The sequence below is a fragment of the Vespula pensylvanica genome, chromosome 10 (genome assembly GCF_014466175.1).
Source record: "Vespula pensylvanica isolate Volc-1 chromosome 10, ASM1446617v1, whole genome shotgun sequence".
NCBI lineage: Eukaryota > Metazoa > Arthropoda > Insecta > Hymenoptera > Vespidae > Vespula > Vespula pensylvanica.
Genome location: NC_057694.1, coordinates 7,695,658 through 7,710,901, shown reverse-complemented (window position 1 = coordinate 7,710,901; position 15,244 = coordinate 7,695,658). Strand labels below are relative to the sequence as shown.

The 15,244-nt window shown below is 32.0% G+C and overlaps 4 protein-coding genes across 4 annotated transcripts; 1 reads left to right on the top strand and 3 right to left on the bottom strand.

Annotated features, from left to right (window-relative positions):
* Positions 1–336: 336 nt before the first annotated feature.
* Positions 337–3,838, bottom strand: LOC122632461 (transmembrane protein 181). The gene is made up of 14 exons (XM_043819249.1): positions 3,568–3,838; positions 3,066–3,226; positions 2,875–2,978; positions 2,638–2,787; positions 2,448–2,550; positions 2,235–2,388; positions 2,063–2,143; positions 1,899–1,998; positions 1,667–1,794; positions 1,433–1,582; positions 1,251–1,353; positions 896–1,126; positions 533–800; positions 337–462 (listed from the first exon to the last, which is right to left on the bottom strand). The coding sequence occupies exons 2-13, from the start codon at positions 3,212–3,214 to the stop codon at positions 667–669; spliced, it is 1,587 nt and encodes a 528-aa protein (XP_043675184.1). The 5' UTR covers positions 3,215–3,226; positions 3,568–3,838; the 3' UTR covers positions 337–462; positions 533–666.
* Positions 3,839–3,997: 159 nt separating this feature from the next.
* On the bottom strand, positions 3,998–6,825 carry LOC122632462 (pre-mRNA-processing factor 17). Its single transcript, XM_043819250.1, has 8 exons — positions 6,453–6,825; positions 6,143–6,359; positions 5,734–6,060; positions 5,441–5,655; positions 5,088–5,351; positions 4,860–4,993; positions 4,557–4,778; positions 3,998–4,436 (listed from the first exon to the last, which is right to left on the bottom strand). The coding sequence occupies exons 1-8, from the start codon at positions 6,678–6,680 to the stop codon at positions 4,259–4,261; spliced, it is 1,785 nt and encodes a 594-aa protein (XP_043675185.1). The 5' UTR covers positions 6,681–6,825; the 3' UTR covers positions 3,998–4,258.
* A 3,275-nt stretch (positions 6,826–10,100) lies between these two features.
* Positions 10,101–12,845, top strand: LOC122632374 (endocuticle structural glycoprotein SgAbd-4-like). Its single transcript, XM_043819082.1, has 2 exons — positions 10,101–10,325; positions 12,093–12,845. The coding sequence occupies exons 1-2, from the start codon at positions 10,314–10,316 to the stop codon at positions 12,582–12,584; spliced, it is 504 nt and encodes a 167-aa protein (XP_043675017.1). The 5' UTR covers positions 10,101–10,313; the 3' UTR covers positions 12,585–12,845.
* A 799-nt stretch (positions 12,846–13,644) lies between these two features.
* On the bottom strand, positions 13,645–15,154 carry LOC122632371 (endocuticle structural glycoprotein SgAbd-8-like). Its single transcript, XM_043819081.1, has 2 exons — positions 15,086–15,154; positions 13,645–14,439 (listed from the first exon to the last, which is right to left on the bottom strand). Exons 1-2 carry the CDS (start codon positions 15,095–15,097, stop codon positions 14,056–14,058), a joined length of 396 nt encoding a protein of 131 aa, XP_043675016.1. The 5' UTR covers positions 15,098–15,154; the 3' UTR covers positions 13,645–14,055.
* Positions 15,155–15,244: the final 90 nt, after the last annotated feature.

The following is a 15,244-nucleotide window of genomic DNA, read 5'->3' as shown; positions in this document are numbered from 1 at the left end:
AATTTGTTCTACATAAGATTTTATCTAAGTTGCAAAACTAAAACATTTCTATAAATATTATATTAATAATAAATTATATCATACCAAAGATTAATAGTAAGGAATGAAAGTTAAAGAGATGATATTTCTCTATTAATATTGCACTTTGCATGATATGTGCTATCAAGGTGCAAATTCTTTTTATATTTTAAAAAGAAAAGTACAAAAACATATTAATTAATATTGATATTCATTAATAATTTTTACAATATAAATTACCATTTATAAACGATCTAATGCAATGTCATCCAGGAAATTTTAATTTTTTGTTAATTATTTATATATTTTTTTTATTTTCTTCATATCTATTTTATTAATACTTATTGAGAATAATAACAGGTTAATATGAATAGATTATTGTGATCTTTTTTTAGGTTATAATAAATAGATTAATACCAAAATCCAAGAAGGCGTATGTACAGTCTGTAAATTGCAATTAGTTTGTTATTATTAACAATACAATATTTTTTTTAAATCAATTATCTTTCATTACCTTCTCCATACCTAAAAGGCGATATTTTTGTAATATTTACAAAAATTGTCTGCCAATACACAATTCATTTCTTCATTTAATTCAATTATTTTTATATAACCATATTGTAAAATTATAATATTGGTCTAAATTATTCAATCACTGTCCACTACATTTTTTGGTAAACGCGTTAACAGCCGTCTATTGTCTTCATCTGAACCATATATAACTTCTTCATCCGAATCATTCATCATTGAAAAAGCAGGATTATCTTTCATTATGGATGAATCTGTATCACAAGTATAATAAAAATTGAATTAATTTTCTGTGATAATAACGACAGTGATAATAAATTAATTGTTCGTTTTAAGTTGTATTATTTACGTTGCCCATAGACTTGTTGTAGTGCTGGAGCATAAACATATGCCATTGTATATAAATAAAAATTGAGAAGACCATATAGAGCCATAAATTGTGCTGATGTGCGATAGTACGTAGAAAGACGCGAAGCGAAACTATCTTCAAGAACTCCTGCACCAAATTGACGAGAAGTAACTAAACTGCAGACACCAGCAACTACTCCAGCAAGTAATGTTAAAAATCTTAAGCGTAAATCTATAAAGAAAAAATAGTTATATACAGTGAAAAACAAATTGATGAATTTCTCTTATGTTATTCATTTATGCACATCGTTTGTTTCTTGATGTTTAATAAATATTTGATAAAAAATTTTAATTACCAAAATATGGCATAGATCTCAGTTCACTGTATGCCTTTAATATAAGTAGAAGAAGATATGCAATGTAAAAACCACCTACTGTAAAGAAGAATACTTTAAAACCCTGTAACACACAAAAATTCAAATTATATTACATGTTATTTTATGTTATGAAAACATAATTGGAGTTATTTATTGTTTACGTAATAATTTGACGTATCAAGAACATAATTGTATGTTGGATCCTCTAATTCGGTACAACGAAGCCATGTTGCCAATGTCAGAGCTGCTGCCCATAGAAGACCCACAACCAACATTTTTGGTAAATAAAAAGTAATTAATCTCCTTTCATTCTATAAAAACAATTTGTATATTAATTGCTATTATTGCAATCCAATGCTATTACTATTATACAAAAAATTTCTTATTGATAATACTTGTCTAAGACCATGATAAACACAAAGCCAGAACATGAGAATAGCACATAAAAAAGTTGTTTGTAGAATCGCATCTATCATTCCAGGTACCCAGGAATTTATTAAAAATATCATAGGGAATAAAGGATCTGTGTAAACAAAAAACGTATTATATAGTAATCCTTCATAAAATGTTAAATTAGGTGAATAGTATTATTGTGTATAAGATTAGTTCATATTGATATTAACTTACTATTATATAAAATTAATAATGGAAGAAGAATAGAAATCCACTTTTGCTCTATTGACCAATCATGTAATGGATATTTTCTCAATGAATGACCAAACCAACACTGAAATAAAATCATTCATTGTAATCATTATTTCAAGACTTCATATCTAATTTGCATTAATTACCATCACCCCAAAGGTAGTCAGTAAGAAGATCAGTCGAAACCATATCTCAATTTGTGTGAATGCAGGATTGTAATTTTTAAACTGTGAATATGACACGAAATCATAAGGTGCAAATAATTTTAATTTTTAAGTTATTGTGTCCAATGCATTATTTTGTTTAGTGCTTACTGACGTAGAATGTGAGATCTCGTATTGTATATCGTTGGTGGAAGCTTTCAAGTCCATGAAAACGGACAGTAATCATATAGTAAGTGTAATCTAAAAATCCAAGATGAGCCACGACAAGCTCCTCGCAAGATTGCCTCTCACATTTCAGATGTCTTGTTCTATAAATTAAAAGATGATATCTTATTCAAATAAGAAATTATATTAAAATTATATATACCTATTGTGTCCAGTTTCCAACGGTAGTATAGGATTAAGTTTATGATCAATATCAATGCCATCTATTGATACGCTTACTTGAAAACCTTTATCATATCTTTCGTCTGTAACAAATAGTATGCATTAAACAAATTTCCTATGTATTCGATACATTTTAAAAATGATTTCTATAAAGTCATTGCTATTGTTACCATCATTATTTAACGTAGATAATTTAGCAATAACCCATAATTGTTGGCTATATGGCGATAAGGCTGGGGTCTTCATTACAAACGGTCCAGTAGCCGTTTCATTTCCATTGACATGTGCCTTTTGCTCGCTTGTCGTGGTTATCGGTGGACCTTAACGAAAAAGGAAAGTATGCTTACATATAAAAACATATAATATGCAATTTAATAATTTATAATAAACTATACAATAATGCTTACCAGCAAGTCCAATAAAGACGGACAATCCAAAACAAGCAAAGAAGCCAACAAATACCATGACAAATTCTCTTTTGTGCATAGAATATAAACGCATTTGCACCGATCTGTTTTCAAAATAAATATACAAGATGTATCAATACTTCATTAGATGAAATTTTGCAAAGATTCAAAAAAATTATATTATTATGTACCTTTCGCAACGATCATGATGATACGCTGGCGCAATGTATTTATTAAATTCGCTAAATAGATCACTGAATTGAGATAACGTATTTTTGATCTTAAGATTCCAACCAGCTGATGGTAGATGATACGAATATCCTAATCCTGAATTATCCATCGTTTAATAATTCTATAAAGAGCCGATTTTGATTTATTTATTACATTGACATTTTCAAACGCAATATTATAACTTTATCGTAAAATGATTTCTACATTTTTTATTATCCAATAAATTGTTTATAATTCATGAAAAACGTAGAAACGAATATGTATTTTTTGATATATTTCGACATTAATTAATAATTCATAGTATTAAGAAACTTTATTACACAAATTATTGTCAAGTAAATTTTTTTTTTGTATCATTCGCATAAAGAATTTTATAAATAAATATTTATTTAACGCTTAAAAAAGAAATAGAAAAAAAGACGATCATGCAATATCATATACATATGTGAACGTAAATATTACCCCTTCAACAGCACCACTCAATAAATATGTCGATTTTCCAATCACAGTTCAACTTTTACATTTACGTATATTATCAAATTTAAACGATTGTTCGTAAAATGCTAATGATCGTATTAATAACTTCAATTATATATCATAAACATCGTAAAAGCATACAAAAAATGCAATACGTATTACGCGATAACTATGGCTCACGGCAGACATTGTGACGCGTACTATTGATTTCTGCACCCTATGTATATGTATTACGGAATTACTGCTTATCGTGTGTGTGTGTGGTGCGTATGTGTACGTGTAGACGTTATAAATAAAATAAAAATTTCGGAAAAATTATTCACTAAAAATTACATTAAAGTATTAATGTTGTCCTGCAAATATTTTATTCTATTTCATATCACATTTTTACATATTTCACGATTTATTATTCATTTTATAAAAATAATGAAAACTAATATCAAGACATTTAAAAAAAAGCAAAAAGGATAATAAATCAAATTATTTATTATACTATAAAATCTCAAAATGTATTAATAATTATTAAATACTTTTATCGTTCGGATTTTGCTTTGTATATGTTCTTAGAGCAAATCTATATGTACAATCTTAATGCGTGAATGAATGCGTGAGTGCGTATACGCACGTTAATTAGCATAATGTTAAAGAGGTAGGATTTACATATTATTATAGAATACTAGTCCCAATATTTTATTTTGCCATCCCATCCAGCTGTTGCAAGTTTAGAAGGTTCATGTGGATGCCACAAAACATCGATACACACACCGTCGTGCGCTTTCCATTTTTTGTATAATTTCGTAGTTTTCCAGTCCCATATATAACATTTCCCATCTGCATCTCCTGACACAAGATAACTAAAAGAGAGAAAAAAAAGAAATACATTATACAGGAATACATAAACACAGAAGTCATAAGAAATTATTAGACATCAATCTTATTATTATTTCTACATATAAATTTATATTTATTTATACCTCATGTCGGGAGAAAAATCTAGGCCACATGCATATCCAGCAACCATATGACCAGTAAAAGTTTTTTTCCGATTCATTTTGAATCTATTTAAGGCTGAGAATATAACAATTTTGTTATCCATGCTTTGACATGCTAACCATTTTTGATTAGGTGATGGTGTCACAGCTGGCATCGAATGCATAGAAGGGTCAGCGATGTATTTCATGTCAACAGGAATATCCCTAAAGAATAATATAAATTTTTTAATTTCAAAACGTAAACTTCGATAGAGTACTGTTATACAGGAATAAAAAATTGTTTACCATTCCCAAACACGAAGGCTTTTGTCATCGGAAGTTGTAACAAATCTGCGATTGTCATCTACGAAAGTTATTGTATTAACTGCACCTAAATGCCTGTCATATTCCTGAGTTATCTCGCCAGATCGTATATCCCACTGTAATTTAGAACAATTATGAACACTTTCTTTTTTTTTTTTTTTTTTTTTTTTTATATAAAAATACTATACGACAACTTATCGTATGACTTACGCAAATAATTTTCTTATCACTTGTTCCTGCTACAAAAAGATGTTGTTTGTCTGGATCTGGATTAAACTTTGCACAATATGGTATTTTTCTACTTGTAAATCTACTTATACAAGCACCGGTTTCTGTGTCCCATAATTTTACGTAACGATCATATCCAGCCGAAAGAAATCTTTTTCCATCATTATCGAAACTGACGTCGCGTACAGCCTGACGATGTCCATAATAGGTTCTAACACATCGTCTTTCTTTATAAACTTCCCACAACTGTAAAAAAACGTAAAGTCGTATTTAATATTGTATAGATAAATGATCATGTTGATAATTGTATATGTCCTTTTCATTTTTTTAAATACCTTAACTCTACAATCCATACTACACGAGAGAAGCAAGTGGGCAGTTCGTGGAAACCATCTGATTTGAGAAATACCCTTTGTATGACCTTCCCATGTATGTATGTGTGCTTTTGGTAGAAAGCATCGTTCAGGCGGTGAATCTGATCTCAAGTTGACACCAATATCCTGTGGTGCATGTAGAAACGATCGCCCTTGATAATCCACGCTATCTTTAACTGAAAGATTTAAGCAAAATTAAAATAATGTCTTGGTAATAAACGTATGCGTGCGCGCGCGCGTGCGTATGTACGTACTGTGCAATACAGTTTTTTCTTCGAGTGGTTTCTCCTCTATTTGTTTTCCTCTTTTATTTCTTTTAGCTAAGATTTCTTCTAATTCCGCTGCCTCTTCTTGAGTCGGTTTGACCACTCGCCTTTCATCTATATAACCACCCCAAGGACCTAAAAATCCCTCAATGTCTGCAGGATCGTTATTTCTGTGTCTTTTTCTCTTATCCGAAGGCCTTAACGTTGTATTTTCAAAGACCGTTTTTCCACCCGACTCTTCTGCGGCTTCTTTTGCACCGATCAAAGTTTTCCCTTCCTCTGCACTACCATCAACGGTTGGATCCAAAGCGTACCCTAAAAATATAATTTATCATAGATATTTAATTTTTTGTAACAGGACATATACAGAGCTAGTTCAACCATCAAAACGACTTACCATAACTGGCGAATGTTCTTCTTTGATTTTCAAATTGAAATTCACTAATATATGCTTTCTCAACATAACCGGAGAGCATGTTTTTCACGGCTCGTTGTTGCTGAGTTTTGAAAGGATTTTCTGGACCTAAATCTGGAGCAAATAATTCCTCATACTTTGGATTATGCGTAACTACAGATGCAGTAGAATCTATATGTTTAACACATAATTCTGTTCCCTATGCGTATCAGAAATAATAAATTATTAAAATAAAATGAACGAATAAAAAATAGAATAAATAGTGTCATGATAAAGGTTAGAAATAACTTACTGTGGAAACAACTTCAGGCGCGGAACATATTTGTAAGCCAAGAGAACTTATCGACTTGCCAGTAAAAACTGATTCTCTTGGAGAATCATCATTTATATTTTTATCATCTTTATTTCTCTCTTCATTATTATCTATAGTACTTTCATTCTCAGATCCACTGTCACCATCACTACTCCCATAATCTTTTAATGCGAGCATATTTTGAATTGTATAAAAAATTATACACATATATTATTTACATTTATTTTAAAATTTTCATTCCATTCAATTATATTAAAGTACAATTATGATTTTACTATATACAGCGTAAAACAGCATAAACACTAACCAATTTGTATAAACCACATTGAATGCAACAATGTTTTATACTACACAAACATATAGATACAGTGAAGCCAACATTATCGGAATGAATGACACCAATTCTGTGTGAACAAAATGCCTAGGGAAAGTGTACTAAGGTATGTAATTTCTTCTTTTTATTATTATTTATACAGATAAGATGATCTATAATTGCAAAATAATTTCTAGTAAGTATACACGTCAGAGTAACAAAAAACGTCTTGTATATAACGATTCCATGTATTTTTCTACATCAATTTTCTACAGAGATATTAGGTTAAATAAAATTGAAAATTGAATTCGATTTATCGATAATATTTTTAAATGAATTAATTAAAAGAATATGTATTTATATTTATTTATTTTTCTTTTACCGTTACCGTTATAACTATACAAATTTAATATCTGTATATGCACGTTGAACGATCGAAGAATATTTATGCATATTTAGGTTAAAATATGCGCCTATATCAGGCAACCATATATATAGGAGTATTCACATGTATAGCTCGTTATGGGCAGCGTTATTCCCCTTGAAACAAGCAACCCGATATACATTGAATATTTTAGCGATAAATGTAACGATTTAATTATAATACATAACGACGTTTGTAACGTTCATTATGAAATTATAAAAATATGTATATATGTATATATATATTTTTAATATCACACGGATTCATGCTCACAATTTTTGTTAAAGATTTATTAATTGTAATCTTACGAAATTTACGTCAAGATATCTATAACATGTTAATTGGCAGTATTAATTCCTTCTAAATACATAGATCACGACTTTCACATAGATCTCGTTATTAAGATAAAAACATACGAAGCGTAGACAGGTATGAATTTATACGTGCGCCTGCGTAAATGCAATTTCTTCGAAGCGTACAACGGTAGGTAGGATCGATCATTGGGCCAAGGACTCGCACACGAAGAGTTCAATTCCCACGGAAGATTGGTAACGGGTATTCTAGACACTGCGGTGTCATTATCCTTTAATAAGCAACAACCACGCTCTAAGGCAACCTTTCGATTAGCGATCAGAATAAAATTTTAACGTAAAACACGAAGAGTATATGTTTATATTTAAAAGTACACAGGATACGTACATATCCTGATGAACGATATTGCAAGAGAAACATGTTTCGATCGATTCACACGCGTATCGCGTGCATCGTTAATTCACAATTTACATTTCTCGCATGATAGGACAACGTTTCATCGAAAATAACAATTTCAAGATCGATATCTTATTCGTTGTTATTACAGATTATATGTAACTTATAACATAGAAGAAATTTTCAAACTGAGAGTCATGAAATCTGAGAAATTAATCAAATCGTAAATCTTGCTTTTAAAAGCGTGTTAATTCGATGTTAGACTTTAATCCGTTCGATCTTACAACACTGAGCATTATTATTTTGATTCGATAATAATCTATTGACGTATGACGGATAATACGAATTACGAGTGCATTGAAAATTATCGATGACTTACAAAAGCAAATGACGATTTAAATTGCAAATATGTTAAAGGTCGATCGATAGAAAGGTACAATGAATCATAAATGGCTAACGAAGAGAAAGCGTCATCAATAATGTTAGATTCTTTACAAGGAAGTACAGATATAGACGAGTAAATGTAACTCGTTTTCGATGCGACGTAATACGAAATCATCTTATTTTCTTTCTTTCTTTTTTTCTCTCTCTCCCTCTCTCTCTCTCTCTCTCTCTCTCTCTCTCTCTCTCTCTCTCTCTCTATTAATATGTTTCATAAAATTATTACGAAATTAGCATATATTTCGATTTGTAAAAGGTATTATTAATGTCAATCGTAAAATTATCAGTATCAATCGTTTCGTATATTTTCGTGACAGTTACAAAACACAATTTATTTTCGAATGATTTATTTTCAAAGTTCACGATTTCGTCGCTCTAGAAATAATTTATATGTAAATCCGTGAGATTACGAAAGAGCGAAATAGTAACGAAATTTTCGAAAGCTTAGATCGGTCGATATTTCGAAAAAAAAAATAAATAAAAAATAAAAAGTCGTTTACATTAAAAGTCGAATACGTGTATGTATATACATGTACATATATATATATATATATATATATATATATATATGTACAGGTATATACTCGGAAATCTTACGACGTTACGCATAATTCAAAATTGTCGTAATCTTTTTTGATAGATATAAACATAAATTAGATAGATCGTATAATGAAATTTCTCTGTTTACTAGTTTACGAATCGAGATGTTAATACACATAACACACTTGTAAAAAAAAAAAATACTCGAAGAAATTTACGATTTATCCAGTCGTAGATTATTCGGATAAACAATAACCGACAACTCATATTAAACGATCTTTGATAGTTTCGATCATCGATTATTCTTCATCAAACGATATTATGAATCAAATTTTTGGCTAAAATCCGAGAATCAATAGTTATGTAAGAAAACTAAGAATACTTGACACGTTCTTGAGACATCGTTAAACGAGTAAATTTACTTTGAAAAGGCAAGACGTCTCGGTCAAAAACTCAGAAGCGAGTTCGTCGATCTACCGTGCGGATCGTCTCTCTGGGAAAGGTAAGTGAGCTATGTTGAAAAATAAGAAACAAGAAAGAAAGGAAGAAAGAAAAAAAATGAAAAACAAGAAAGAACGAAGAAAAGAAAGGAAGAAAGAAAGAAAGAAAGAAAGAAAGAAAGAAAGAAAGAAAGAAAGAAAGAAAAAAAAAATGATGAAGATGATTTCGCGTTCACTCGAGAGTAATCATCGTGGGTTCTTGCGTAAGTAAGAGGATCGATCGTTGGCTTGTGTTAAGTAATCACGAAAAGTCCAAACACGTGGTTCTCGTCTTTAAGGAGATTCGAACGGAAGTTCCAGAGAAAAATCTTTCGCATGGAAATGTGACGAAAGTATCCTTGTAGTTTCTCCAAATTATCCCGTATCTTTCTTTTTTCATTGAATTAAATCTTTCGCAGATTCGAATCCTTTCTCCCTTTGATTTAATAATCCCTCGATTATTTCGTAGAAATTCGATGTTTGTTTTCTTTTTCCGATTTTTTTTTTCACTCGAAAATAATAGAGTGTAGGAAAAGTGGGGGAAAGAGGGAAGAGGTGGATACGAAGAAAGGGTTTCTTTTTTTTTTTTCTTTTCTTTACGATGCGTTCGTACCTTCTCGAGGGAGGAGAAGCGTTGGCGTCTGCCGAAATAAACTTTCCCGGGTTATGTAAATGCACGATCTCGGCATGTGTTGCCTCCCGCCGGTATAAAGGTCGGCTCTGCCCCCAACAGTCCAAGAGTTGCTCGCGAACTTCACGCCGGCAACCATCGGGAGAGGAACAACGATCTATATGTGACGCTGCTTGGTTGGACTTCTTCTCTTACCTGTTCAATATCCTTTACCTTTACCACCCGAGGCATCTCACTTTCTCGTGACCAGGCCATCTTACCATTCTCGTATTACACAAACGAAACAGTCGTCGTGCCGGCCAGCATGCGCGCCTTGGTGAGTGAATTCTTCTTCGTCTATTCTTCAAATCCTCATCATCATCTTCATCGTTTTTTTTTTTTTTTATTTCCTTTTTCTTTTCTTTTTTCCTTTTTCATTTGCTACATATTTTTTTCTCTATATTTATAGATCCGATTAACACGCTGACCGTCGATATCATTCTCGTTTTCATCTACTTTTTGGTTTTTGTTTTTGTTCTTTTTTTACGTGTTTTTTTGTTTTTCTTTTCCTTCTTCTTTATTTTTATTATGTTACAGTCTTTGAGAGATCTACGATCGAACTTTACGAATGTTTTAAATATATTCAATGACGTACAACGCGTTAAACAATTATTCGCTCTAATAATCTTATCATTGATATAGATAAATCAATAAATTATAGATAAAGACTAGTTCGGCGATTTATAATGATTTATTTGATAAAAATATCGATGAAATTAATAATGACAAAAAAGTCGCGTTAGTAGAGATGGTTCAACTCGTATTTATCGACAAAATCAATAAATCGCGTTTATATACGGTCTGTGGACATCTCGAAAGCGTAAATAATATTTACGATCGTTGCATAATCGACGTTATTCGCTTCTGTGATGATCCATTTGATACGATCTTGTAATATCAAAAGGAAATACAAAGATATTTCTTCTTCACGAATTTTTCGAATAAAAATGAATAGAAGATCAAACGAAAATTAATTGGCAAACGCATTTCATCGATCGATAGATTAATAGATAACACTACGAATCGAGGATAATATTCTATGATAATAACAATCACTTGTTTATTGCCTGCAAAAAAAAAATTGAATGACAAAGGACATAAGCTTTCTCGACGTAGTCTTGAGAGGCGTTATGTGGGATGTGGTTGAAGCATTCCATGTGACGTTTAAAGTACCGAGGCATTTAAAAAGACAATGCACGTGTAACGCGCAAATATTAACGCTCGGTTATCTTCGGTTACCTTTTACTAGTTGGGATTCGTAATGGGTATTGTGACCTACCCACTAACACATTCATTTTGCCCTGACCTTTCGCCGGGGAAAGGTACGTAAGAGGATTTACGGAACATTACGAAGAGCGTGTATATGTTTGTGTATATGTGTATATATATATATATATATATATATATACACACACACGTGTAGATGTCTGTATACTCGCTTTCGATTTTCTACTGGGTCTAATCCGTATATACATACATATGTCTGAAATATGTACATAAGTGCGTATTATGTACATACATACTTATTTATACATACTATTATCGAGCCATGCTCATTGACTTCAATCTCAAATCGTTTCAACCTTTAAGTAAGAATCAAAGCGAACGCTATCGACAATATCGTTTCGATTAATGAGAACTTTGAATAGAACGTTCAGTCGATAGAGACATCGTATAGTGTCAGATACGAGCGAAAGCTCTTCGCAATTATTCTTTCGACGTATCGCCGATAGACTTTTACGTTTGCCGAGTCAATAAATTAAGATTTAATATACTCGTAAACGCACGGCTTTAATGTATTTATCGCGGACACGATAACCTCTTAAATAGAATACATGATTTCGATTTTATATATATATATATATATATATATATATATATATATATATATATATATACATACGAACGAAAGGTATTTTGTAACGAATAGTTTTATTCTACATATCACGATTAGATCGTTGAATTAAATTAATCTAAATGTATCGTCCTCGAATATACAAATCTAATAGTCTCATACGATTTTTTGTTTGTTTTATTTTTCCAGTTAATGATCGCGATCGTTGGCCTTGCCCACGGTCAAGAATACTTTCGAGAACCCGAAAAAGTAGTGAGCGAATCTCGTGACCTTGGTGATACACGAGGTCATTACTCGTTTGCATACGAGACCGAGGGTGGAATTCTTCAGAAAGAAAGTGGTAGTAGGAAGTATGCCGGCACACCAGACGAGACTCAGCTGATTCAGGGTTCGGTTCAGTACAATGCACCCGATGGAACACCGATTGCTATGAGCTGGACTGCCGATGAATTTGGCACTCAAGTGTCGGGTACTCATATCCCAACTCCACCACCAATTCCACCAGCGATTCAACGAGCTCTCGAATGGATTGCCAAACAACCCTCGACCAGTGAACAACCGGATCTGCCTCAACCCCACCAACAGCAACAGCCGAAGCAACAACTCTCTTACAGTCAAAATGCTGTTATCAATTCTAACATTAATCGTCCTAACAGAGTGCTATCGAATAAACGATTCTGAACATAGTATTGCTTAAGTTAGCGTAGAGATCCGTCCGATCGTGAATTCGCGTAATGTAATGTTAAATAAATTTTTATGGTTTTTTTATTTTTTATACAAAAAAGAGTATATATATATATATATGTCGATGCGTTATAAAAGAGATATAAAAAATGAAATTTTATACAGAAATTTAAGGAGAATGATAGTCATTTGTGATCTCATTAGAAGCTTTGCAACCGAGACGGAGGAAAAATAAAGGACTTTTCTTTTTTTATTCAATCAAGTATAAATGATTAACTGGAGGAAATCGATGCAATTTCATAAATGTCGTAGATTTTAATCATTAAATTTATGTTCATTCTAAGATATAGGACGACGATATTTGAAAACTTTTTACAATTTTACGTAGATATAAGTACCCTCATTTTGTAATTCCCATTCTTATTTATAATGTTCTTTCGAATATCTAACGCGCGATTATACTCGTTGAATTTTTTTTTTTGCTCGGAGTGAGCGTAAAAATGTTATGGAAAATTTTACTGTTAATTCAAAGAGTCACGCGACGAGTGACTTTTTAAATGAATATCGTATAACGTGAAATGTGTTTTAGTTTCTCGTTTGTTAATCGATAATTGAGTTTTGCCTTTCACGAGAAAGGCAGAAAGATTATGCTAATTCAATAGCGGTTTCGATCATTTTCATTCGCACGTTTCGTCGAACGATAATGTTTCGATGTTTTAGCATTAAAAACACCGTTCGATCGATACACCTCGCTAAATATACTCAGACTCAACTAGATTTAATTAATGATTCATAGAATCTCTTTATTTATCGTCGGAGTATCTTTTTTATATAGCTATATATATATATATATATATATATATATATATATAAGATAATAGATAAACGAATTAGCGAATCGAAATTATTCGTCATAGACCGAGTTAGTTAATTTGATCATAAATGGTAAAGTTTTAACGTTCGTGACAAACACGAACTTTGGCTCGATGTAGCGTCGTTAAGAAATCCAAGGATACTCTAAGAGAAGGTAGTTTACGATGAAAAACTTAGTCGAAGCTGCGTGTACAAAAACGAGTTTATTTACAGTAACATACTTTGCCCTATTCCTAGGCACGACGTAGATACATCTCGAGATTGTTTACAATAATAAATGGCTAGTTATTACTACGTAAAAAGGATCGAGTTCGAAGACATTGATTCTTCTACTCTCTTTAAGGAAGGTTCCAAATAAGGTATCCTGTGTTCTTTGTAGTAAAGTACTCGTAGAAGTTGAATAGGAGTTGGGCAAAGATATTAAAAAGGAAGAGTAGAGAAAGAACAACAGAAGAAAAGAAGGAGAAAAAGAAGACGAAGACGTGAGAGAAGAAGAAAAAGATTCTTCTATTTCTTTCGACGAAGAAGAAAAAGAAGAAGAAAAAGAAGAAGAAAAAGAAGAAGAAGAAGAAGAAAGATCCATTGGACAATGTTATTAATTGTCGGTATTATTTTCTTGAGGATGAGCAGCGATGTATTCAAGAGCCCTCTGGACATGAGTTGGTACTTCTGGTGGTACTGGTAAGTGTTCACCCTCAGGATGGAATCCGTTGGCATCGGCAGTATAAGTTACATGGACCGGTGTGCCATCGGGGGAAGTATAGGTGAAAGAACCGGTGACCTGTTTGAGAAGAACGTCACCCTGGACATTAACCTGCGCTTGTTCCGCAGCTTGAATGCCATTTGCCGTCTCGTATTCGTAGCTGTAGCTACCATCTGGCGCTGGTTCAGCCACCCTCTGTTTCACGATCCGGATCAGTTCCTTCTCGTCGACTGGGGCGGTAAAAGCCACCGAGACGAGAGCGAACAAAACGATTGCCTGAAAACATTTCACTTTGAAATTAGTTTCGATCGAAGAGAAATTCGCGACATTTATTTTTCAACGAATTCATTTATTTATTTTATATTTTCTTTTTTGTCTCTTCATCTTAGGCGTTCTCTTTTTTCTATCTCCTTTCACGATACACTCTACTTAGCTCGTAAATGTCAATTCCCATACGAAAACATCATCGGACAAGTTGCGTATAAAAATTAAAAGGAACATTCGTACGCGTCCATGAGTTATGAATATTAATGAAGATCATCGGTTTCTCTTCTTCGTATTTTATCTCGACAAGAGAACGACAAGGAGAAGCTCGAGATGTTATTGCGAAAAAAAAAAGAAAAAATCCAAGATTTTGTAACGTTTTCTAAGCCACGTTTGAAGGATGCAGCCAACGATTGCTAACGACCGTAAATGATCACGGCTAATCATGCGTCTTTTTCTGTTTTCTTTTTTCTTTCTTTTTTTCTTTTACGCCGAGATTAGATATATAAATCCAGGTTAGCTATTTTTAGACAAAAAAAAATATATATATATTTATTTTCGCGATAACAATATAGATTTTCTTCTTCTCCTTTTTCTTTTTTTTTAACAAAACCGCGATCGAGTACGTTCGTTTTCACTGTCACCTCATCGAACTCACCAATCGGCTCATGTTGAAATTAATTTTGATTAATTTTTGGCTTTGAAGATCTCTCGAAGAAGCTTCGAACTGTTCTGAGTTGTCATTTCGGCGAAATCGTCCGCTTTATATACGAATCGAGCATAGCAAAAAATCTTCTATAAAACTTATACGAAATAC